This window comes from Misgurnus anguillicaudatus, chromosome 8 (assembly GCF_027580225.2).
Source record: "Misgurnus anguillicaudatus chromosome 8, ASM2758022v2, whole genome shotgun sequence".
Lineage (NCBI taxonomy): Eukaryota > Metazoa > Chordata > Actinopteri > Cypriniformes > Cobitidae > Misgurnus > Misgurnus anguillicaudatus.
Genome location: NC_073344.2, coordinates 20500388 through 20527885, shown reverse-complemented (window position 1 = coordinate 20527885; position 27498 = coordinate 20500388). Strand labels below are relative to the sequence as shown.

At 37.1% G+C, this 27498-nt stretch overlaps 1 protein-coding gene across 2 annotated transcripts; it reads right to left on the bottom strand.

Moving 5' to 3' along the window:
* Positions 1-387: 387 nt before the first annotated feature.
* vapb (VAMP (vesicle-associated membrane protein)-associated protein B and C) lies at positions 388-25879 on the bottom strand. 2 transcript variants are annotated; one of them, XM_073870442.1, is made up of 6 exons: positions 25608-25879; positions 15194-15346; positions 6556-6659; positions 4255-4335; positions 2947-3123; positions 388-2561 (listed from the first exon to the last, which is right to left on the bottom strand). In XM_073870442.1, exons 1-6 carry the CDS (start codon positions 25663-25665, stop codon positions 2403-2405), a joined length of 732 nt encoding a protein of 243 aa, XP_073726543.1. In that variant the 5' UTR covers positions 25666-25879; the 3' UTR covers positions 388-2402. The 2 variants fall into 2 exon arrangements, with proteins under 2 accessions (XP_073726543.1, XP_073726542.1); XM_073870441.1 differs by having other exon boundaries at positions 388-2564; positions 25608-25877.
* Between the last annotated feature and the right edge of the window lie 1619 nt (positions 25880-27498).

Sequence of the window (27498 nt, the reverse complement as noted above, 5' to 3'; positions counted from 1 at the left end):
TGCATGTAAACTATACTCCGGTACTCCGGGCTTTAGCCACCTCGTACAGTAAAATGTGTACGAATGGCTATGAGATTGTGTGGTGACATCAGTATTTGTTTTTTCACTAGCTTATTTTTTGCTATGTACTTCTTAGCTCCCGTTACCGAAATAAATCAATAACTTAAAACAACAACATTTGATTGATAGTTTACTAACAATAAAAGTTCAGAAGATTATACGAACCCTAACATTTAGTCATTAACAAAGCAGAGCAGTCTGAATAAAATAAATACCAGTCTGCAAAAGAATTTTGAGGTAAAATGAAATTTTTGTCAGCACAAACATCAGGTAAAAACATACAAAACACTGACTGGACAGAAGAATAGACAAGACGACCACAAGAAGTTTGGTCTGGGGCTTTATTGATTTAATTTATTAAGATGCTACATAGTCCAACAAAGTTGGGGTTTCTTTATATACCATTATAGACTACTTGACTAGGAATATCAACCTTAATGTTCATCCTAGACTCATTTATTTATTTATTTATATACATACAAAACTGTCACCTTCATGTTTACATCACATATGAAGGTTTGGGGCGCTAGAAGTATTTTTATGAGCCAGCCGATTGGCTGACAAGCCCCCAAAGCCCTCCCCCTCAATGGCAATCGCATTCCTCTGTGAAATATACATCATAAACAGCAGTCCGAAACCACTATACCCTGAACATCTCCTTAAGTTACTTACAAAGCAAAATTATTCAACATTGTAAGCTCCTCAGTTCTTAAAAATCTGCAATAAGATGATCTGAAAACAAAGCTTTTCAATGGGGAGGGGGAGAAACGTTAAATAAAAAGACACACCCCCACAACACCAAACTATGACGCAAATACATATCAGGTCACAAAATGGCCCCTTGAAGGAAGAGTCTGATGTGATGAAAATAAAAAGGTCATAGTGTTGAATGGGAAGATGACAATCTTTATAATGTAGTGCATAAACAGTTCTGTGCAATAAAAGCTTTATTTATAACTTAAATCGAAACATCCGAGAACGCAGAGGGCCGAGGAAAACGGTGCAGGAGTGTTTTAAAAGCTGTACGCTTGCGTGTGCGTTTCAGACCGCCGACAAGGCATATCGAAGCCATGCATTTGTCTGGAAATGAGTGTAGATTGGCACGGCTAGAATACAGGCGATGTAATACTCACAGAAGACCTCAAGGCCACGAGCGCTTTAGTTTGTTCGCTTTACGAGGGTAACAGTGTTTACGGGCCGGATCAAGCGTGTACGAGAACGTCATAACATGACGAATTAGCAGCTGCCCGATCATAAAAGGATCAAAAGTTCATTCAGGTCTACGGGCAGCGAGATGGAAACTTGCGTGCGCTAGGCGGGCTCAGGAGACCTATGGAGCAGCTTAATAAAAGAAAATGTTGATTTTGCTCTCGACAGAGCCATGCATTCAAGCAGATATCCCCTCCCAAAAGAATAAAGACAAAGAAAGGTGAATCATCTATTTGATTTTGAATACAAGCAATTGGGAGCCATCAGCCTTGTGCCTTACCAACATAAACAGCAGTTACTACAAAGAAATATATTTGAAATATTGAGCTTCACCAACACTTCCCCAGTAACAGCGGCTTTTAACAGTCGATTTCCATGCCGTCAATTTAAAAATGTCTAAAAATAACCATTAAGTTATCACTTGAAAGCCAGTTTGTGGTGTAGTTTTGCCTTGAAAGCAGCACACTTACTGTATTTGCTTATAAGGATTGGTAGATCTGCGCAAGCCATTTTTATTTGCTAATCAGATCTAACGTATATATGTTTGATCGTAATACCTTTTGGTATTCAAGACATATGCATGAAACATCAACAAAACGCATGTTATGCTATGGGGAAGATAGTAGTTCATCATTTACTTGCTCTTGGAGATGCAAACTCATCAAAATATCTAGGCTATATACTGCTGGATGTTTTGGTATGCATAAATTAAACACACATGTGACACTTTCCAAAGACTTAGAGCATTTCTATACAGATTACATTTGCGGACCTCCATAGGAAAAGTGATAAAACAACATTCACTCAATCACACATCTGGTGTTAGAAAATCCCCACGACACTTTTAGTGGTTAAAATCGGTGACGTTTGTTATCCATTTGAACTTGCATCAGAAATGGTACAGGAAGGAACGATTTCACAATTTCGAGCCAGGAGCCGTGTCGGATTATTTTTTTTTACAATGCACATTACATGATGAAATTCCTTGATCGCTTTAAATTTTACACACCTCTCTAATCCAAAACTACCCAAATGATATGTCATTCGGATTAAACGAATTCTGCGTTGGTTACTTGTCTGTGTTGATTTCGATTCGTCCACGATGCATGCTTGTAGCACTCGCCTCTTGGATTTTACAAGGCCAACTTGCCTACGATGACGCCCACCACGAAAAACAGCACGATGAGAGCGATGATTCTGCTGCTGAGCCCCTCCTCTTTGACTCGGACGGCCGGGGAAGAGTGCTGAGAGGGCATTATTGTGCTCTTCCTCATCCGCAGGCCGTCGTCTTCCTGCTGGGGGTTGGAGAAAGCAAGATCACAGAGAGTTGGACTTTTGACCTTGTGCCCTTTTTAATAAACACACTTCTATTTATGATAATAAACACAATTTGATTTTCTACTGGAGCCATAATGCGTCCCAGCTGTAGGTTCATCTGCTTAGATGAGTAAGGTGGGTTATCTTCGATTCGGTGTCCAAATATGGTTACCGCCCTGAGGCCACTATTGATTAAAACAAGTTCAAGGGCTGCTTCTGGTTTGTTTAATATAGCGAGAGGCACAAACATAATAGGTAGACCGTTATTGGTTTATCACATTTGTGCAAGTACTAAATAGCTACTATATAAGAAGTGACCAAAAAAACATATTGGTAAACCCAAATCTAACACACACTTACCCTAATCTGTTTGTTCTCCTCTCGTAGTCGTTGAACCTCCGTCTGAAGCCTTTTGCACTCCTCCATGATCTTCTTCACCTCTCCATCATCCAAACTGGAGGCCATGGACTTCATAGACAACGTAGACGATTCAGATTTAGAAAGACTGGAGGAGATCTTATTGCTGTCCATGTCATGCTGCCACCACACAAAATGCACATATAAATTGAGATGAATTAAGAATAAGACAACATTTATGAATATAACTATAAGATTAAAAATCTCTAACAAACATAAACTAGTTTTCGGTCAGTTTGGGAGTGTTTTTAAGCAGTGGTGCATGCGGCTAGGGCTGTCACATTGATTAAATAATCGTCTCATCGCAATTGTTTGACCTCATCGCGATGATTTCAAATCACCGCAATGATTGCACAACTCTCTAAAAAACAGAAGGGGGAGCTGTAGCGCCTAAATAAATGAAACTGTATTAGATGGCATTACTTAACTGACAGCGTAATGCGATACATTGCAAAACCATTCAATACAGTGGGAAAAAAAACAGCATTTAAAGAAATACTTTTAAATATGTGTATTATGTGTATTAATATTCACCGCTAGGTAAACGTCGCAAAAGATTTAATTTAAATAATCACAACAATGTATGAAAATTATTTCATGAACAAACTAAATGTATGAGAATTAAATGTCATAGCAATAAAATAATCAATTAATCGTCATAACTGGCAAAGCCCAAAAACAGGCAATTAATTGTCATAATCCTCACAATTTATTAGGCAATTAACCGTGAGCCAAATTTCATAATCGTGACAGCCCTACATGTGTCATTTTAAAGAGCTTTTTACATATGTGACCCTGGACCACAAAACCGTAAGTTGTTTGTAGCAAAAGCATAAAAAAATTAAAACATTTGTTTAAAATTGTTGATTTTTCTTTTATGCCTAAAATCATTAGGATATTAAGTAAAGATCATGTCTCCAGATTTTTTTGTAATTTTTCTACAACTTTTCTACAACTTTTTGCACAACTTTAAAGGTGATTTTTCCCAATATTTAATTTTTTGTATCCTCAGATTCCAGATTTTCAAATAGTTGTATCTCAGCCAAATATTGTCCTATCCTAACAAATTATACATTCAATGGAAAGCTGTTTTATTCAGCAGATGTAAATAAAAACGAATACATCTTAAACGATTTTATAAAAGGTAGTCATGCCTCACATCACTGTTTAAAGGTGTAAGGCAATCTGACAGCTGTAAAGCTCTTGTTTAAAGACATCACGACAAATAACCGAAGAAACGCATCCACTTACCGTTTTCTCATTTTCAGCGGGCATGTCAAAGACACATCGCAGCTTGGAGTCCATCAGATCCTCAGGCTTGGCTTCTTTCCACTGGATGAGAAGAATACATACAAATTTCACCTCTTACACAAGTTTACACAAAAAGAAGATTTGAGCTACGATTTAAAGGGAGAGTTCTTTCCAAAATGAAATTCTGTCATCATTTACTCACCCTGTATGAGTATTTGAAGAGTTTGGTTCTAAAACGCAATAAACGCCATTTTAAAAAAAATTAGTTACCGCCAAAATCAGTACTGTATCAGGTCAGCATTAAAAAGTCAATTCTTTATTTTACGCAAAATCCGATCTCCGTCGGGTGTTTCATCTGTCATCTTTTCTCCCTTTTTCCCAAACTCTGCAGAATGCTATATATCGGCTTAACCAATCACAGCGCACCATTCCACGCATTGTAAACAATAATGGCAGCGCGTTGAATACACAAGGAATCCTAGTTTTCCTCATCTACTTTGTACTTCGTGATCAACAAACAAACAAAAACAAAATAGTAATTTTGATGGCATTGATAAACCTGTGGTGGTTTTCTGTAACGGGGAAGAAACCGAATCGAATAATTTACGTGAGATGCACTCGGGTGAAGGAAAAATGTCGGCTGTTGCTTGTTCTCCCGACAGCATCAAGCTTCTGTCATGCTAACACATTGACCGGGGATCTTATGAAAAACTTTCCATTATTTTACTCGAAGTCAACGAAAATCGAGCAGGACCAAAACATTTTACAGCTGATCGCTGTCAAAAAAGTTCAGCGCCGACGTCCCAAATATGACAGCAGCAATGACAGTGTTCTTAATATGACAAAGTAAGTTATTTGATTAATGCGATTAATGTTTTTTTATCAGTGTATACCACTAGTCAACTAAATGACTTTAACATGACAAAGATGAATGCACATTTATATATCAATTCAATAGATTTATAGCATTTTGATAAAAAAAAACTTGCCATGGATTTATTGCATTTTGCAGAAAAAAATAATCAGTTTTTATAATAAATCTTTGAAAATCAAATTATGTATTTGAATTTTTAATGTTATTATAACCTAAAGATGCATGTGAAAGTTTGTAACAGAAAATATTGGTTTTCATCTTCATCACGTTTTTAGAGAAATTAGTCAAAATGGATTTATTGCGTTTTGGAACCAAACTCTTCAATTTCTTCTGTTGAACTTCCATAGTAGGAAAAACAAATACTATGGAAGTCATTGGGTACTGGCAACAGTGTGCTTACCATCATTTAGTAAAATGTCATCTTTTGTGTTCAACAGAATAAAAAACTCATACAGGTTTAGAACAACATGAGGGTGTTTTTGGGTAAACTATCCCTTTAAAACCTAGGCATTGCAGCAAAATTTGCAACTTAAAGTTTTATGTAAAAATAGACACTTTTTATTATTATAAGATACATCCTTTATAGACAAACAATCTGAAAATGCACTGCGACAAATTTTCATTCATAATAATGGCCAGGATTGACGCAAATTGCCGTTTACATAAGTAAATTAAGTACTAAAACTAGGCCTATTAAAAGTAAAAAGTCTGTACCCTAACATTTGTGTGTGAGGTATTTGTTTTTTTCAAGCAGGTAACTTATTTAACAGGCTAATAAGCAACCTCATGAAATCTTAAAACATCTATCGTCTCATATCAGATAGCAAGCAGCCTTAGAAATTAGCTGCGTATGTAGACAGTAGAAAACGAGGCTTATCAGTCTAATATCGTGTTTTGTAGACGGCTTTTGACAGTGAATAAATGGCTAAATCTCTGCTCTGTATTTTCTTTTCCCTTCCACTTTCTGACATTTTCATAACCTATTTATCATTACATTCACACTCCGTTCAGTAATCTGAGCAGATCTGTAGCACAGAGTTGCGAGCGAGAGATTTGAATCTTGCTCTTGGCCCCGTCGAACGCCGCTGGGGTTATCTGACATTTGTTTATATTACTTCAAACCCACAGCATTTGTTTCATACCTACTTGCTCGGTGCTGGAGGTTGTCATAATATTATCACTTACGCCATCTCTCACAATGTTAAATGGGAATTGTAACACTTTAAAACACGGTAACAGGATCTCTATGCAATGTTTTCGCCTATGTCTCCCCCTCTTTTTGTTAACTCCTTAAATGTTTAAAAAACACTATATTTGGACGTAATAGAAAGTGTTAACAAAACATCTGCACTGAGCACTAAAGTATAAACATCCAACCAGGTGGTACGGTAAGAATTACATTACTAAATAAAATTTACATTACTCACCACTCCCTCCGTGTCGGTCATATCGGGCGGGGCCAGCAAAGACTGAACCATGAACTTGTGTTTGCTTTTCTCGTTCGGATCATAATCGAACGGCTGCAACATCACTGTAAACACAAACAAATACGATAAAATCAATCGTACATTCATAGCAATCTGTCAGGACAGTGATAAGAAAAAGGAAATGTTGCGAGTAAGGTTCAAACTTTGCGCCAAGCCACGGTTCCAATATACAATTTATTTTTATTGTTAAATAATAGGGGGAAAAAATAAGTGTTCACTAAAGTCCTAATGTGATGACATGCTTGGAATAACAGCATTAATCTTTCATAGAAAAAAATTACATTACATTACTACATTAAACAAAGAGATTTATCCATTTCTTTCGTGTAATCCCACTACAAACGTTGTTGCTGATAAAATGTCAATGACCGCGCAAGAGTAATTTTTTCTCACAGTTTCCAAACAATGTTTTTCATGATAATAACACATTCAGCCTGTAACTCAAACCAGGTGTTAGTTGTGTGAGGAAGTTCAGGTCTGCAACCCCATCATCTCTATCCAAAGAAGGCCATGTTATTTGATGTCATTCCAATAAGCAAAAGCTAATTTCGAGCTGTTACCATGATTTACAATGATGACTTTCTTATGTCTGCCGTACGAGGCCCAAAAGTGAAAATCCGTATTGATGGGTGATTTCACCTCCCGTTGCCCTTTTAAAGACACAAAATTCTGATTCAAGGAGCCTTTTTGACATCGGGCCTGAACGTGTGCATGATTTTGGAAAACGGCTGCTAAGTTTCATTAAAAACAAATGATCATTTAATTTCAAAGGCTGAGAAGGTTTTCTCAGATGTGGCTAAAGGTGTGCGGCGAGTTGAAACGTCGCTTGTGTTTTGGGCGCCATCACGGCAATCAAGCGGCTTCAGAGTTTTAAACTAAAAACAGACGGCAGGAGTAGATTGGGAATGTCCTGTTTTGTCGGTTCCAACTACTTTTCAATGATTTGAATGAAAGGTTTTTCACTATCAGTAAGGAGTATCCGTTTGTGCAGCTTAGAGGAAGAGTTTTCAGACAAGCCTTTATTTGTGCAATTCCTATCGGTAATATGTGACAAGTGACGTGTACTGTGCAAATATTTTTGGCACAAAACTGCTGCTAACCTTGAACTGAGAGAAGAGGAAATCCAAGTATGTTTGTTCACATTTTTAAAAAGTTTCATAACATTTTTATGTGCTTCTGAAATTATGCTTAATAACTAAACAAATTTGTCAATTTTAATCATGCATATCAATATTTGCTGTGAAAACTTACCAAGTAAAGACAGATCAAGATAAAGGTAATATAATTAGTAGGGCTGGGAAAAGATTAATCGCGATTAATTGCATACAAAATAAAAAGTGATTTTTGGCATAATATATGAGTGTGTGCTGTGTGTATATATTATGTACATATAAATGCACACACATTCATGTATGTATTTAAGAAACATTTACATGTGTGTGTGTGTATATATATATATTTATTTATATTTTTATATATTCTATATAAATTTAAAAAAAATTATATATAAATAAAAAAACTGACATGAATATACACAATAATTACACACAGTACACACACATATATTATGCAAAAAATAACTTTTGATTTGTATGCGATTAATCGCAATTAATATTTCCCGGGCTGTCAAAAGATTAATCGCGATTAATCGCATACAAAAAAGTTTATGTTTGCATAATATATGTGTGTGTTTATTGTGTGTAATTACAAATATATGCAAACATGTAAAAGTTTCTTAAATACATATAATCATGTGTGTGTGTATTTATATATACAAAATAATTGCACACAGTGCACACATATTATGCAAAAAAATGATTCTGTATGCAATTCATCTCGATTAATCTTTTGACAGCCCTAAATATAATAGATATTATATAATTTGATTTGATATTGTAGCAGATGAATTCTCCTGAATACAGAGGAGACTAAGATGGTGGCGCTACGGAAGGTAGTTATTTACGTTAGTGAGGTTTTGAATGTGGATGTTTCTACAGCAACGCCGTGCGGATTGCCCTCAGAAGACCTTTGCTTATCATCCTGGAGCCGTTTGGATTTGTTTTGTGAGGGATGGACGCACTTTTTTTGGACTTGAAGGTCGTGGATGAATTGAACAGGCATCGCAAAGCTCTCTTTTATAAAGTATCTTGATAAAAACAGTGTGGAGGATTATTACGGTGGGACTGAATCTCTTCAGAAATTCGAAAGCAACCGCGTTTGGCATGACCTCTTTCTTTTGCACAGATTTTTACAAGTTATTTGCACAGGCTGTTCTTGTTTTTTTTTATGTACACATTAAAAGAAAGCCGTTTTAATCACAGCTTCAACATCGTCTTAAAACTTGCAATGTCCAAAATGCAACACCTGACAGTGGACAAAACTACAAAAAAAATTCCTATGCAAACTAACCGGATCCCCTGAGATAAACGTTAACAACTTCATTAATTACGAAAAGTGACTAAAATCTACAAGCCTAAATAGAGGGAAAAAATGTGAGGAAATCCAGACAGCCCCCGTGGTTTGGAAACACGTACTTGACCTGCCGAGTTCCAAAGCAAATGTTCAGATTCAGGGTCAGGTTTAAAGTAAAATCAAGTCGCAATATGATATTATCATGACATGATAATAACAGTTAACCATAATAATACCGTATTAATCTTGGATTTTAGTGAAGTCTCCCCAAAATTTGATGTGAACAGCAGTTAAGGAAATACTCTGGAATTTTGTTGAAAACTGCAGAAAATCATTTCCACGTCCTCAGTTTGTAAAAATGTACACAACTAGGCAAGAACATCGGAAGCAGTGAAAATATTACGGTTGCATAATGCAACTATTCATAAAGCACTGTTTACAAGGAGCAAATTCCACCCAACCAAAAGTTCATCCTCCTGGTCTGGAAAAGTAATCTCATCTGAAAAGTAGGGCTGTGCAAAAATATCGATACAGCTTACTATCATGATACATTTTTCCACGATAGTGTATCAATATTTCAATCCCTACTATCCATTTTTTTTATCCCCCTATGTGAGTCAAACAGAAAATTTAAAAACACCTGCAGCTTTCAAAGCTGACGTGTGGAAGCACTTTGGCTTTAAAAAAAGTTTTTAAAAAAATCAGATTTTTTTGTATAGTATCGTATCATGTATTGTGATATGTATTGTATCGTGAGGCCCTTGCCAATACCCAGCCCTACTCAAAAGGAGAGTCTAGAGAACTGCGTGTGTGAATAATAGTTGCTTGCCTGTGTAAAATGTACCAGCATCACACTGAGTGTTTAAGAGCACACCCTAAAGCTAAAAGTATAGTCCCATATTTGTGCATACGCAAGGGTCTGCGTACAGTGCGTGCGACGTAAATTTCAACATCAGAGTAGTTCGCACACACTTGTACGCACACCGCACTTGCTGACGCTAGCAGATGAAAATAAACACAAATGCACGCTTTGGCGGAATTGCAAAGATGGACGTTACATCGAGGAAGTGTTAAAATAAAGGTACCTCAAATCGATTTTTTACGTCTGGCATTGATGCATCGGATCGTTAGAAATAATATTGATGTATCGTTACACCCCTAATATTTACGTATACGCAAGTGTCCGCGTACAGCGCGTGTGACGTAAATTTCATCATCAGAGTAGTTCTCGCACACTGTACGTGCACCGCCGGAAATTTGCAACTGCGCAAACTTTGCGTTCACACCAGATGCGGAAGAGGTAGCAAAAACGCGATATTCGCAGGTAGTTGGACGCTTGAACATTTTGAGTTTACTCACTCAATTCACGTGTGAAAATCCATTCGAGACATTCACACGTAAATTCGTGTAATGGGAGGGGCTTATATAGCTCAAATTGAGTAAAATTACCAGACTATTCAACCTCCACACTCACTTGCTTCCAAACAAGATCCTTTTAATTCCTGTAAAAGTACAAAGATGTCTCGTATAGCGATTGCCCTCCATTGTTGTTTTGTCAGGGTTTATACAGAAATCCTTGAGTTAAATTTACTACTTTTTACTACCTTTTTTACTACCTTCAGTATATTTTTTAAAACCATCACGACACTGAATTGCAAGTGTTCATCAGCGACCTTTCTATTATTTACACAGATTTTGACATATATAACATACAAAAAATAATTAAAGTGAAAAAAATTCTTTTGACTGAAATATTTTTCAGGCCAAGTCATATTCCTTTACCTAACACTTTATGTAGGCGAGACCAATAGCATTTTAAGAGGAGATTTTTTTGCCATAAATTCCATATTGAAGTCTCATGTGGCATATAGCTAGCTGTAGTTTGCAGGGCATTTCAGATTAAGGCGAAACAGCTAAATAACTCACTATACTGTATAAAAAGAAAACATGAATATCACCACCTTTAATGAATCTTTTATTAATTATTTATTAATTGTAAATGTATTTATTTTAGCATTTACTAATAATTTTTTAATCAAAGTTGAAACTGTTACCATTAGTGAATGCACCATGAACCACCGGCAATTACTGTAATGACATAAACAAGAATTAATTAATGATTATATACTCTATATTTTTCATTGTTTGTTTATGTTATATAATGCATTTACTAATGTGAACAAATACAACTTTTTCATATCATATTATTCAGTACACATAAACAAATAATCCAGGGTCTGTTCTGTTCACACAACAGCTTACAGTCACAGCTCTAATACAGTAAGGTTATGTGTATGAATATAAACCCTGAACGAGCAACTCGAGTTAAAGTAGTGTACAAATCCCACAGGGTGTCTGTAACCATAGTGACAGTTGTAAATTGAATGACTGTACTTTATCAACAAATTATTATGTTACAATTGAGGCAGCGCTGATGTGCTAGTTTGTGCGCAATGTTTCTGCTGTTTACTTTCTCTTAAGACCTAAATGGTCGTGTTTATATGAGGATATTTGCAAAGACGGGATTTTTGAGGCATATGTGTTATTTAAGGCCAATAAAGCGGCAAAAATACGTACAACACAAGCTCAATGAGAAACGAATGCGCGGCTAGCGTGCTCCTCTGACACAGAAACAGCGGACGCACTGTTGTTTGTGTTTGAATGGCTTAAAATCACTTGTTTTTAAACTGCTGTGCTTAAATATATGTACAAATGTTACGTTTTTGTGACCACACGCAAATGCAACTGCAAGAACCGACAGGTGGATGACATCAAAGTCGCGCGAGAGCATTTCGGAAGCAGTCTCCTCTTATGATTCCTCGTCAATCGCTCTCAAGGGATTTGGATGTCATATGCCTTTTGGTTGTTGTGCCGCCACATGAAGTTTACCCACGAGTTAAACAAACCCGTTGTACCAGCCACTGGCTATATCAGCATAGCATTAAAAAGCGTGCCGCGGATGATCAGTAACGTGAGAAATCATTTACCCCCAAAATACAGGACCCCTTACGTTAGTCATACTGTGCAAAGACACGCAATTACCTGTTTGGTTTTCTTAGCCCACGAACTGAAAGGCTTGCCAATCTTCATCATTTCGCTAAGCCTTTTACACCTTTATCGATCTTCAAAACATCAGAGCCTTCCTGCATTATAAGTTTGACCATGCTAGCTGAAATAAACTTTTACCTCAAATAAAAGTGTGATACAGTCAGAAAACCCGGAGTGGATCCGGTCCGTAGTGATTACAGAACGCAGAGGGGAACGTGATTTGGCTCCACTCCAGGCTTTGATCACATCCCAGAGACGAAAGATCTTTGATTATTTGCCCAGATATGCGGGTGATTTGAACTAATTTCCAGGCATCATAACATTACAAAAGGCAATCGAAAATTTACTACCTCGTCAGATGACGTTTACTACTTTTTACTACTTTTTACTGGCCTTAATTTGGCATAATTTAATTTACTACCTTTTACTACCTTTTACAACCCCGCGGAAACCCTGTTTGTTTTTCTGCTTCCGCTCACTTCCTGTAATCACGTCACTGCTAGAGCAAGCTCCTGATTGGTTAACGCGGCGCGAAGATCCTCCAAAGTTCAGATTTTTCAACTTTTGCGGATCACGCGTGAACGCTCAATTCGCTCGGAATGCGCCATTCCCACTTACTGCGCCGCAGGATGCCTATTTGCATTGCTTTAACATGTAAATCACTCGTGCTTGCCGCCTCTTCCGCATCTGGTGTGAACGCACAATTAGTCACTTCCGTGTTAGCTTCATCAGAGATCGGAATGACGTTGAACGTCTGCTTACACGTACGAGTCAAATAAACTATGCTTTGCAAGGCTGTGCGCTTGACCATGCGCATACATTCGCGTAGACGTAAAAAAAACCTGACTATTCTCCAGGCTTAAGTCTTTATGATATTCTGGTGGCTAGATATTACTCGGGTACCTCCTTTAATCTAAATTTCCTCTATTTTACCATCTGCAGGTGAAAATCTTATATTAATTTTTTAAAAAGAAAACTAATAGCACACCCTTCCTCCAAAATTAGCACGTTTTCAAGTATTCTTTTCTGTTTTTTTATATTCTTACATTGTAAGATTATAGTTATACATCAAATTTGAATAGTCCGGGTCAGGGACTCATAAACTAGAAAGCGCTACTAATAATAAACATTTCCTGTTGAATAATTCATGCTAGTGCTTTAGCACAGATACGAGCTTTACATTTCTGCTTTTAACTCACTTTGGAATGATTGAATCGTAGACGTCCATGGTAAGGGCATTACCGGAATTACTGTTTTGTTAGAGATGACAGAGCAGACAGTCCTTAAGCCAGAACATACCCAGCTGTAAGTTGTTGCTTTTGAACTGTATACAGACAACTTCACAACCCTGAACCACAGTGATGTGCGAGATGGGTGGAAACATGGACATTGCCTCATAGGCCTGGATGAACGTCAAAACCCCATTAAGTAAAATCCGTGATGTATCCACATCAACAAACACACCAGGGACCAAAATTCCAAAAAAACAGGCCTGTCATTCATTTTAAATACTGAAAAGCAGAGTGAGTGAAAGCTATTGTGCATATTGACAAGCACCAGGCTATTCACCATGGAGAAAAATCTCAAAATATTGGACTAAACACGAAATAATGACCGCAATTTACGAACGTCATTGGGATTCCAAGAAGCTTTGCGATTTCAAAATAGCAGAGTTATTAAGGAAACTCTCAGAGGTCTGAGAGACCAACAACTGTTGCTATAAAAATATCTCGAGGCTACGTAAAAGCTTCCATCATACACGAACGTCCCTTGTGTAAATAAAACTACAAAAAATACTTTCTTCTGTTCCAGTTCGTAAGAACTTCCCATAAGTGATAAATTTGTAATTCCTCAAAGTGTGTAAACACCATACAACATTGCTATTAATTAGTAAACTGGTTTAACCAAAGGTAAACGATTGGGGCAGATTTTAGCATTAACAAATGAGTCCTGAAGCTCAGCTGAAAGACCACTGCATTAGCAAAAGGTTATAGGTTTGATTCTCAGTAAATACACATACTGATAAAAAATAAATCACAAATCGCTTCGTTTAAAAGCGTCTGCACCATGCATAAACGTAAATTAGTCTTGTATTTGGGATTTAAAGGGATAGTTCAACCAAAAATGAAAATAATGTCATTAATGACCCTCATGTCATTCCAAACTCATAAGACCTCCGTTGATCTTCGGAGCACAGTTTTAGATGTTTTGTATTTGGTCCTAGGGCTTTCTGACTCTCCATTGACGGTCTAAGTGCGGTGTGCTGTCCATGTCCAGAAAGGTAATAAAAACATCATCAAAGTAGTCCATGTGACGTCAGTTAGAATGCGTTGAAGCATCGGAAATACATTTTGGTCCAAAAATAACAAAAATTACGACTTTATTCAGCATTGTCTTCTCTTCCGCGTGCGTCTGTTGTGAAGCGCATGCGCGAGATGACGTATGACGCGGCTGACGTGTTATCTGGTGCGCCCCAGCTGTTTTTTTTGTTCACCCAGGCTTCGTTTACAGTCTGAGGAAGACGCACGCTGTAAGTTTGAAAAAAAAACTTCGCAAACATTTCTGAGTATAACACGCCATCACTGCAGTTACGTGACTTTAGTCTCGGGCATGCGCTTCACAACAGACGCGGAAGAGAAGACAATGCTGAATAAAGTCGTCATTTTTGTTATTTTTGGAGCAAAATGTATTTTCGATGCTTCAACACATTCTAACTGACCCACTGATGTCACATGGACTACTTTGATGATGTTTTTATTACCTTTCTGGACATGGACAGTATATCGTACCTAGATTTTCAATGAAGGGTCAACAAGCTCTCGGACTAAATATAAAACATCTTGTTGGAACGACATGAGGGTGAGTCATTAATGCCATTATTTTCATTTTTCTTTAAAGCCCTTATCTATAAGATCTGTCTGTTTTTTATCAATCAAAGCATCCCAAAATGGTAATTTGACATAAAACAATAAAAGACAAACAGAGATGGCCTCTCAAATCTGAACTGTCCTATAACTGAATACTGAATATTTAAAGTAGCAACTGGTATTGAAAATCTTAGACATAAGTTCAAAAAAAATATTTGCAATAACATCAAAAAGAAAAATAGGCGAGTTACCCGAGACATTGATCGAAGTTCCAGCATCAATCACTCCGCTGTTTGGCCGCACACAGTATCGGCGCGGTGCAGTCGTCTTCACTTTAAAGCACACATTTCTGTCTGTGGGATTAGCAAGCTTGAGGGTGGTGGTCACCACATCTGTAAATGGACCTATAACAGAGAGAAAGAGACGTTGACATGAGATTTAGGTAAACAACCAACACAGATAGATTTTCTTGACTGGATTTTTTAACCGCTAACCCTAAAGATGTGAAAAAGTAACATTGATGCTCCATTGTTTCCCTTTCTAAATGTAGTCCTCGCTTCAGCAGATTTGAAATAAATAAGCCGAAAGCAAAGCACCCCAACTCTACTTCACAATCTATGCAAAAAGATGAGAACATCCATAAAATCGAAACGATCCTAATAGGCAAAAACAACCCACACTGATCATAAGCAATTACAGAATGCAGACTAGTTTACGGTCTTTAAACCAATTTCACACCACCTAGACTAAATGACTCGACACAAATCAAATCAGTGGCACATTACAAAGAGTGATGCATCACGATCCAAAAAACACAGAGCGGTTTCTCAAGCATGACATTCATTAAACGCTCCAACAGGAATAATGGAGGTTTTCAGGAAGATGGAATAATCCAAGTTTGTTCTGTCACAGGCCGATGCTAATCGCTCTGTGTCACACCATCAGACAATTAAAACGTTTGTGGTGATAAACAAAGCGTGTGGATCTGAAAACAATACAGGAAGACCAGGGCAACAGACAATACAGATGGAAACCTGGAATTGCGGTACATAAAAGTGACGTTTTTTGTCCCCACATGGATTTAAAGACAAGATGTCTACTACATACTTTCCCGATACACATTCCTGGTCAAAATTTGATTTATTAATTGGTGCATGATATTACAACTTTTCTGATGATGTCACCAAGGCCGCTTTAGTTTCAACCAATAAGTGCCTGTAGGCCTATTGCGATAATGACTATATCGACTTATTATCGAGCGATAGGTAACAAACGTCGGTAGGGGTGATAAATTACCATAGTGTTTACATGTGATTGTTTGCAAAAAATAAATATCATTAGCATTTTAGACGATCACGATCGCCTCTGTTAGTGCTTTAGGAAGGAACGCAATTCAAAACGCAATCTCTACATTATTTTTTCGCATCAAAATCTGAAGTATCTCACATGATGTTGACTTTGAATCAGTGTTCAACATTTTCAATCAATAAGCTGAAGATCAAAACACTGATGTGTTGTAACAGTTGGAAACATGTTTTCTCTGTAAAAATAAACAAACCAATTGTATAATACTATACATATGTTTGAGCAACACTATAAAGCTTGAAGTCCAAAGTTAGCTGTGGGTAAACTGATTTTTTCAGAGTAAATGGGTAACATATGGTTCGACGCTATATATTAAACGTTTTGAATTATGGTACATTATTTTGATTCGTGTTGAAGTGATCCAAGCTCAAACAGAAACAACCGATTCATTTCTGAAATAATGTGGGTAGGTCGAAAGGTGTTTTGTGCCTTTAATATTTCATATATGCAGTATCAACTAAATAGTGCTGATGAAATTTTAGTCTATTTAGTCTATAACCAATAATCCATATAATCTGAAATTACTCAATTTACTACAAAGACAAACTTTTTTTTTTCACAATCACTTGCACTGATAATAAAGTCCAGAAAAATGGTCGATTTTATACCATGTTAACTTAACACATCAACCACATTACGTTTTTTTGCCATCTCAAACATCTCAGCTTTTGTGATGGGCATCAAGTATGCAACACCTCATCAGGGTTCATGCAATTAAACTGGTTAAATTATTGAAAGGGTGCGACACATGAAACGCATTGTAAGCCTTATGTTGTTTGAGCCATTATGTCGCTTACATTGCGGAAGTAAAGACGCAAAACGAAAGCCCTTTAAGCCCCTGACAGAGAGATAAAGAGGGCCAATAATTGACCATAGTGGTAAAAAGGACTTCCTATGCAACCGACATAAGTGCACAGAGCAAATGATGCAATAAAAGGTGATCGACGTTATTGCAAAGCATGTGTCATGCACAAAGATATTCTTTTTTTCTGTATTATTTTTATTATGTAACAACAACATCATAAAAAAGAAACAACAATCACTGATCTACACTAAGGGCCTAAAAAAACAAAACAAATAGAGGCATTTACTGTAATGCTTAGATATGCATACATTTAAATCAATGTCACAGTTCAGGTTGATATTAAGGAACGTTCTAGAATATTTTGCAGATGTAAAACACTGTACATATTTCCGAGAATGGTACTAGTACGATGAAAATATGATGCGTGCCCTCTGTACAGCTCGAAAATACCCGACGAATCCGTCTGCAGTGCTCATCTGTACGGAGAGACACTTGGCATCCATGCATGCAGATGTCTTTCCAGCTATGTATTTCAACATCTGTCTTTCATTTACACCCTGTTTTATAGTCCTAAAACATATTTATTACAGGAATGTTTCATGATCATTATAATAATTCAGTTGTCCAAGGTCTGAACCGATGAGCACTTATGTAATTTTTCCACGTAGATCAAGGAGACGTCGCCGTATTTTGACAGCTTTACCTCATTACAACCGTTCAGATCACAGAGGGATCAAAAAGCCTTTTATACTTCCCATATGTGATCATCACATATAATTGTTGAAAAATATGCACCTATTATTGGCTAGTCTTACTTCCTGAATGCCTCAGACTTGCCTCGGCTACAGACGTTTTAACTATGAAATGGCATGGCCAGGGCGGTCGGGTTAATGTTACCTGAAAGCATTAGGGAAGTATCATTGAATTGCATTGTGGGGGCGGAGTTTGAGGGTGGGAGGCGTGGTATAACAGTCGGATTCAGCAGGACAGGTCAACTGCATAAATGCTTAAAAGAAATTATGTAACCTTAATAAGGAGCAACGAATCTTTATGAGCTGAAAGTAAAATTTTACAATCTTAAACACAGCCAAGCCAAAAAATTGTAGTACCTCATTCATAAGATATAAGCTCAAACCAGGCTTTGGACTACTTCCAACAACCATGCAGTGGATTCCAGATCTCTTCAGCTTTGTTATAAGCTATTATTATAAAACAGCCTGCATATGATGCACCTGGATCTGGTGTAATGCACAACATGGATCTGGATTGTATAAACATAATGATGATTAAAGCTTTAAATTTAATTCACAATTCAATCGGAGTTTGTGGATGTTGGCTTAGTCTTGGTAGCAGAAAGCAGCTCCATTAGTGATATACCATCATCCATTGTGCAGTAGCACTAACTGCTTTCGGACATTAGATGAAGAAAATTGGACATTACTGTTTCAAATGTTTTCTATATTTGATTATAGAATATAGACATAACAGTAAGGGTTTTGTTCCAATAGCTAAACCTGGCTTTATGAACAAAAGTACAAGTGATACTCGCCTTAGTGAAATGGTAGCCTGGTCCAACCAGACTCTCGTACATCCATTTCATTTGTACAGAGAGTCTGGCCACGCTCCATTGCAAAGCGTTACTTCCGTTAAGGAGTGTCCTCTGTTGAAGTTTAAAACTATTGGATCTGCCCAGAGTCACTCTGAATTAGGGCTGGGTTTCGATTCAAATTTCAAGAATCGATTCGATTCCGATTCTCAAGATCTTGAATCGATTATCATTGTTCGATTCGATTCGATTCGATTCGATCCGATCCGATCTGATCCGATCTTCGAGATTTAGATAAGTGTTTTTGAAAAAAGCCCAAAATGGTGCCAGATAGGGGTGCATGGCATGACCAAAAATCTATTCCATGAGTCATTTTATCAGTTTATTTCATGGTATACATGTTTTTCAGATTTTTGGATTATAAAAATGTGCAGTTATTTGCCACTCACTATAGCTTTTAACTGCTCACCACAGTTTTAAAATATGGACAATTTAAAGTTAATAATGTTAAAGTGGAAATGCCCAGAGGATAACAACAGATTAAGTCTTGATAGACAGAATCTTGTTTTTAATTGAGTTATTAATATTATAGACTATTGAAGCTATAGTATGCATTGTATTTTGTATTTATGCATACATTACATTAAAAATAGGCAGTATGTAAAATGAACAGGTATAAATTTATGCACAAACCTACAGACAGGATAAATACCTGTATATGAGAGACGGACCTCTATATAGATATTATGATGGGTGCTGATGTGATGAAGTCTGTTTTAAGGTCTTGACGCTCTTTACTTGCGTCTCTTTCTCGTCTTTCTGAACAAAGATGTTTGTACTATAAGCAAATTAGGCGTCAAACTACATCGGTCCAGCAGCGCACGTGTCACTGATATAAACGCGAGTTTTGTCTTAGCTTGCTTAAAGTTCAGAAACCTTTACAACTATTAGCATTATTTGTAAGAAGAACTCTTTATTTGGCGCCCCGTTGCGCGCGCCTCAAGAAACCTCTGCCCGTCAGAGACCGGCTGCATGAGCACAGAGGGGGAGACAGAGAGAGAGTTTCGCTGGAGACCCGCGGTGGATTCACTGCATGGCGCTTATTATAAAAATTACACAAATAACTCGTTCATTTGTTATGAGTGGATTATTTTACATGTAGATCGCAGCTTTGAGCGCTTCTAGAGTTTTCAAAACAACCGCTTGCTTAACGTTCCTGACCGCTATGTTTGTTGTTTTAATGTCCTTCCACCTCGCGCGCATGCGTGAATTCAATGACGCGGCAAGTTTAAGTTATTAATTATTAAATCGATTCTCTAAGTTACGGATCGATCTTTAGAAATTAACATGAGAATCGATTCAGAATCGGTGAATCGATTTTTTCAACACAGCCCTACTCTGAATCTGCCATAACCAATCGCTAACGTTTGGTCGTGACGTATATCATGCACCGAAACGGGCCAGAAACAACAAGTAAGAATAATCAGACAAACAAAACTTGGTCCTGCAGATTTTTGCAGCAAAAACACGCGCTACTCGGCTCAAATGCGTCTTCGTCCAAGTTGAAAATATACAACAAGCGAAAAATTCTAATGACACGAAGTTAAATCCCGCGAGTAACGCAGTGCTCCGCGTTTGGTGTGTACATAACGTAAATGTTAGCATATAGCATTAATTAGCATATAGCGCTAACTCAGCAGTCACAACTTTGTTTTTAGTATTGTAACAACATTGTACTAAATGTAATGTGTAATTTAATGTTACACACAACTGTAATTTCACAGTTGGTGTTATGGTAAGATTGGCCTTTTGTTAGTGGACTTTTGCATGCGCAAGGTTTATAAAAAAGAGGAGGAAACAATAGTGTTTGAGGCTCACAATATGTCATTACCAAGACATAGATAGTAGAGTAAGACATAGATAATAAGAGCTCTGTACATGGTAAATACAATTTTACATTCTGCGGCACCTTTAACAGTAAAACGGCACAAAATAGTATTGCTCAAGATTTTACCAAACAAGAAAAACAGGCAACAAGAAACAGGCAATACATATTAATAAATTAACGCCAAAAAAAGTTCAGCTATTGGTATGGATGCACCAAAAAGAAAAATTCTTGGTTGAAGTCGAAAATAATAAAACACTCATTTGAGGCCGAACATGTTTTTTATTTTCCCAATTACTTTGCCAATTTTTTCACCACTGCGTAAGTTTCATTTTCAGAATGTGCTTTTACTTTATTTATTTCACATTATTTAACAATGACAATTTTTTTTAACATAGCAGGAAACATTTGTACCTTCTGTGAAATGTATTTTGTCTGTTTTGCTATTTTCGTCTGAACAATTTTGGTTGCAGTACATTCGGTGCATCCATAGCTTTTGGTAAGTCAGGAAAGGGCTAGACATACGGTCGACACTATGGTCTGACTTTCAAAAAAAATCATAGTACGGAGTTGAAAAGGTATGTGTTGTATATTTAAGTCCTGGAGAGCATTAATTCTGCAAAACATCTTTAGTTACATATAGCTTGTAACATAAGACAGGATTTATACGTTACAAGCAAGTAATTTGACCACAAAATAACTGAAATACATTAGGAGAACTGAAAGAAACCCAGTGTTATTTGGCACAGAATATAACATTTAGAGCCAACAGTTTATCTAATGTCCCATCACAGTATGCTGGTGTCCACATATCAAGCCCTGTCCCATAAAACAGCTTTTATTAAAACTAGGGCCGGGACTTTAACGCGTTAATTAAGATTAATTAATTACACAAAAAATAACGCGTTAAACATTTTAACGCATTTTAATCGCACTTATTAATAGAGTCATTCGTAAATGCTGCAGACCCTGTTTTAGTTCGAGAACTCCGGGGTTGTGATGCAGTGTAAATAAAAGTAGACGGAACCTAAACGAACAGCTGATTTTAACGTGACAACGCATCAATTTCAAAGTAAAAATAATTTATTCTGGTAAATGGAGGTTTGCAACGGAGGTTTTGCCCAATAAACATCTACCAACAAACTACAGATTATTTAAACATGTATCCTAATGTCTGTTATATGTTAATGTTTGAGTATTGTTGGGTTTAAATATTGTTGTAATGTTGTTTTGTTTCAATTTAATTAGTTTATTACGAGTTTAATTTAAGTTTTGTTTGCTACTTTAAAACGAATTTCGTTTCAAATAATTTGTCTCGTAATTATAAACAATGTTTTGTTGTTAGGTTTTGTGCATATAAATTAAAAAGAACATTAAAAGCAACACCGTGCATCTCATTGATGCATATGCTACCGAATGACAAAACATGCCGTGAGTAGCCTATATCACTTACTTTTCAAAAAATCAGCCTGGCAGTGCCCAGAAGTTAAATTTACACGCGCATTTAGAGCATACTGTAGCAGCACGTTTGATTTGCGGTGTGCTTAAGACTTTTAAAAATCAACTTCATATTAATTTTAATAGGCTACTTTGACGGAGGACACGCACAGAGAACAGCGATGGCAGGTAAAGGAAAAAAGTTAAACGAATAGAGTCAGTTTGTAAGAACATTTTTAAATTGACTATAAGATCATCAATATGAACTCTGAACAATGAACTATTATAAACATAACAGCAAGAAAAGCTGAAGAGGAACTCGCAACATTAAAGCAATAAGCATTTATGTAGGCTAAAGCTATATATCACCTTTTATTTTTCCGCGCACATAGGTACCAGAACACAGACAGTCAAAACCTGAGAAGTCCCGAACCCTGCAATATTAAACAAACTACTTTAAGAAATGCGGGCCAGGAAGCGGGTCGGGTATAATATATATATTTTTTTTCTTTGCGGTCCGAGTTGCGGGCGGGTTGTTTATACATTGACCCGCGCATCACTGGTAAGCGTTGATAAGAGCATGGTTGTGTGTAAGATATGCAACAAGGAATTCACATATCACCGAAGTATAATCTCAATGCAAAACATACAGCAGCTAGCGTGGACATTAGCCCGAGTCCGGGTACAACGACTTGGTTGAACAAAAATAAACAATATTTTGTTAAGCTTATGTATTCAGTCATTATTCATAAAAATCCATGTAAAAATACTTCTTAATGTTCTCAGGTCAAATATTTATATGAGATTAAAATGCGATTAATTTAGATTAATTAATTACAAAGCCTCTAATTAATTAGATTAATTTTTTTAATCGAGTCCCGGCCCTAATTAAAACACATCTTGGTTTGCTAAACAATGAACCATACACTGTGAACCATAGACAAAAGCCAATACAATTAATAACAGACAACAAAGAGTAACCAGGTTTGAGATGAATCACATTACAAACTTTGATATGAGGAAGTTGGTGGAAAAACTATCAAGAAGAAAGGACTCAACATTATAGGTAGTGATAAGATTAGAAGGTTGCGATATGTCTATTAAACTTTATCTTTCAAAAGGTTAAAAGTTGAAATTGCATTATATGTGATCCCTATAGAAGCATCCAGTATATAATCACCTGTATTGGCCTATACATTACTTCAAATCAAATTCTCTATGGGGTAAATGAAAAGGACTTGCATCAAAAACACAGCTGCTGCTGCTGCAGTCTACAACTGTTGTGATTGTCTCTACAGTCGACACAAAAGACTTCAAGCATCAAGGACCATGGCTTAGGAATACTATTACAAGTGCTAAATAAAACTCTCATTAGTGTCTACAACTTTGAAAGTGAGAGATGGTATGCTGACATGCTTCACACTAACCAACTAAATAGCAGCCAAGCCCTCCAAAACAGGCAAGTATTTTGACAATACAGTAGGAACACCAAAAGGCATTAAGTGTCATTTGGCACCAAAATAAACATGCTAGAATGCCAAATGCATGTTTAAAATGTCCTTTAACAAGCTGCTGGTGTGGCCATAAATAGGGCTGTCACAATGATTAAATAATCGTCTCACCGCGATTGTTTGACCTCATCGTAATGATTTCAGATCACCGCAATGATTGCACATCTCTCTTAAAACACAAGGGGGAGCTGCAGCGCCTGTACAAATGAGACAGTATCAGATTACTTTTAAATATGTGTTATGTGTAATTAATATTAACAGGTAAACCTTGCAAAAGATTTAATTTAAATAATCACAACTAGTAAAAGTATTTCATAAACAAAGAAAAAAAATTATGCCAGCAAATTAATAATCGTCATAATCGCCAAAGCCCTAAAACAGGCAATTAATCGCCATAATCGACACAATTTATTAGGCAATTAACCGTCAGCCAAATTTCATAAGCGTGACAGCACTAGCCATAAACAAGCATTACACAAAAAAAGTGTCCTATATTTATGAACACCTACTTCGTTTGCTTAACAATAAACAGAGGTTTATGACATCATAAACACCAATAGTAAAAATTGCAAATAAATAAATAAATAAAAACTAATATTGGGCTTGTTTTTATGGATGCATAACGATTAATCGCGATTAATCTATTGCAGAATAAAAGTTTTTGTTTACATCATATATGTTTGTCAACTGTGTATAATAACTTTGTATAGATAAATACACACACGTGCACCTACATATAAGAAATGTTTACATGTGTATATACATTTGTATATTTATGTATAATTTATAATATATATAAATATATCTTTATAATATATATACATAATTATTATTCACAGTTCAAACACATGAGATGTAAACAAAAACTTTTATTCTGCAATAAATTAATTGCGTTTAATCGTTATGCATCCCTAATTTTGATTATGTTGCTTCTCAGGACTCCAACTTTTTTACACCCGTTTTTCAATTTTATCGGCAACTTTTACATAAAAATAAATAATCACATATATAAACATGATAAATCTCTTAAGTCATTGAAAGTAATCGTCTAAACTATACCTTGAATCTTAACCTGAAGTAAAACCTTGCAAAAACTGTATAAAATAACTTGATTACTTGATTTAATCTGTCAACTCTTTTACCATGGTTTGGTTTAGTAAAGAACTGAAAACTGACAAGTGGATGTTTGTGAAATATCAGAACTGACATCTCCTATAGTTATATGGGCTAGTCATGTCAAATAAACTGTAAACCTATCAACCCTGTTACCATGATTAGTAAACAACTGATAATTGACAGCTGGATGTTTCTAGAAATATCAGTGAGTTATGTAGTATTAGGGCCTAGTCATGGCAAATTAAACTGTAAACTTGTCAGCCCTTTTACCATGACTTGGACATATGGATGTTTCTGAAATATCAGCAATAAATCATCTTTCGAAGAGGATCCAGAATTGTTAGTTATAGGGGGCTTAGGTCAAATTAACCTGTAAACCTGTCAACCATGTCACAAGCACAACCAGACACTGACAGCCTCAGTCCCGATTCGCTTTCATTATACAGGACAACACAGTCAAATGGGTCTGAAACGACCTGAGTGGGAATGAATGGTGGTTTATGGGTGGAATGAATGGTGGTTTATGGGTGAACTAACTAATCATTTAAGTGTCAACAACCGTGCTGCTTGTAACTTAACGTATTACATAAAAAACCACCAGTAGTGTTCCTGACTAAAAACCAAGTATCAAGTTAAGATGAAATGCTAAATACAAACCGAATTAGCAGTCATGTTGACCAGCCCATCAAGCGCAGCCTGCACGTCAAGGCCAAAACCAGGTTAGCTCGAGCTATCGTGCTAGTCAGTCATTCTCTCGCTAATTCTTGTGCAGATCTCTATGGCGACCGATTTTTCCGCCCTGTTCTTTCGCGCGAAGGGCATTTGATGTCATTTAAACGAGAGGTTTATTGAAGTATCCCACTTAAATGGTCATTATGAGGACCGAGGCCTCGTAATAAACGCCATGTCACCTCCCGCTTCCACTACGGCAACAAAAAACCCGATTCCTTCGTTCGCTCGATGTCTCAGCAGTTTGACCGTGACCGTGTCACTCACTCACCTCGAAATCTCAGCTCGTGCTGCGGTTCCAAAAGCAGGACCTGCTCCGGCCTCGCCATTTCCCACCGTGCTTTAAACGCGAAGTGCTGCTGACGCGGACGTCCGCTCGGGCTGACGGCAACGGGCTCGAGGGCTGAAGCTGTCGCGGAGGAATTCTGTTACATTTATTGAAATAAAAACTCCACGAGGCGGTGGAAATAGCCACGGCGTTACCCGATCCACCCGACTGTTGTGATGCAGCAGGAAGAGACTGTGTCAGAGAAGGGGAGAGAGAGAGAGAGGTGTGTTCGACTTCATGCGACGCTGCGCACATCAATCTGACTATGACGTCAAGTACCGCGAGAGCTATTTAAAAGCTCTACTCTAGAGTGGCTCTCGCGGTACTGAGATGTCATACGCGCATCAGTCTTCGCAGCGTTGCACAAAGTCGAACACACCTAGCGAGAGAGAGAAAAGAGAGAGGGGCTATCCGTGACGTCACTGCCCCTGCAGTGAGTAGACCACTCTGTAGTGAAAAAATTGGGTTATCTTAAAGTAGAAATGAAACATTATATTGTAAATAATAATTGGTTTAAAAATAGTAAAGCAAAATACCTCTCAGTGAAGCTTTTAGGTTATTTGAATGATGAAAGAAATGCTAGGTTCTTCTGAAGCACCGTAATTCTTAAGAGTGTAAGGTACAGTAATATGCAACCTAGGCATGTGACCTGACAGGTGCTGGCATGATTCTCTGCTTTGTATTCTATTAATTAGCAGCTAATGAAAGATAATACACCACAAACATTTGCTATTGCAACAGCTATTACAACAAAATATAAATATAGAAGAATGTTTATTATAGCTGAACCCTTAGGGGCGGTTTCCTGGACAGGGATAAGACTAGTCCTAGACTAAAATAAATGCAAGAGCTGTCCAAACTGAACACAACTTGCACTGACATATCTTAAAATACATCAGTGCCCTTGTTTTCCCTCAAAATGCACACAATTAATGTTTTTATTAAGGCATGTTTGTTCAAACGAGTAATTTTCCTAATTAAACCAAGGCCTAGTTCTGGCTTATGCTAATCCCTGTTCGGGAAACCACCCCTCTTTATAACTCCTAACAGAGTCTGCAAAAATGGTCCATAGCTCTCAGTGGGGTGGTACCCTTTCAAAACGTACACCTTTGCCCATAAAGAGTTCATATTAGTACCTCAAATGTACTATACATATTATAACCAAACATACATATATCTATACGTTATATATCTATTTATAAATAGGTGGATCTTTTATAAGGGTACTGCCCCAGTGACAGGTTGGAACCATTTTGACCATTTTTTCTGTGTGCCTTAGTATGCTCAGGTAGGCCGTTGCATTTTAACGATGCCCAATTGGCACTAAGGGGCCTGAAGTGTGCCAAGAAAACATCCCCCACACCATTACACCACCACCACCAGCCTGCACAGTGGTAACAAGGGATGATGGATCCATGTTTTCATTCTGTTTATGCCAAATTCTGACTCTACCATCTGAATGTCTCACCCATCAGACCAGGCAACATTTTTTCCAGTCTTAAGCTGTCCAATTTTAGGGAGCTCGTGCAAATTGTAGCCTCTTTTTCCAATTTGTAGTGGAGATAAGTGGTACCCGCTGGAGTCTTCTGCCGTTGTAGCCCATCCGCCTCAAGGTTGTGCGTGTTGTGGCTTCACAAATGCTTTGCTGCATACCTCGGTTGTAACGAGTGGTTATTTCAGTCAAAGTTGCTCTTCTATCAGCTTGAATCAGGCGGCCCATTCTCCTCTGACCTCTAGCACCAACAAGGCATTTTCGCCCACAGTACTGGATGTTTTTTCCCTTTTCACACAATTCTTCGTAAACCCTAGAAATGGTTGTGCGTGAAAATCCCAG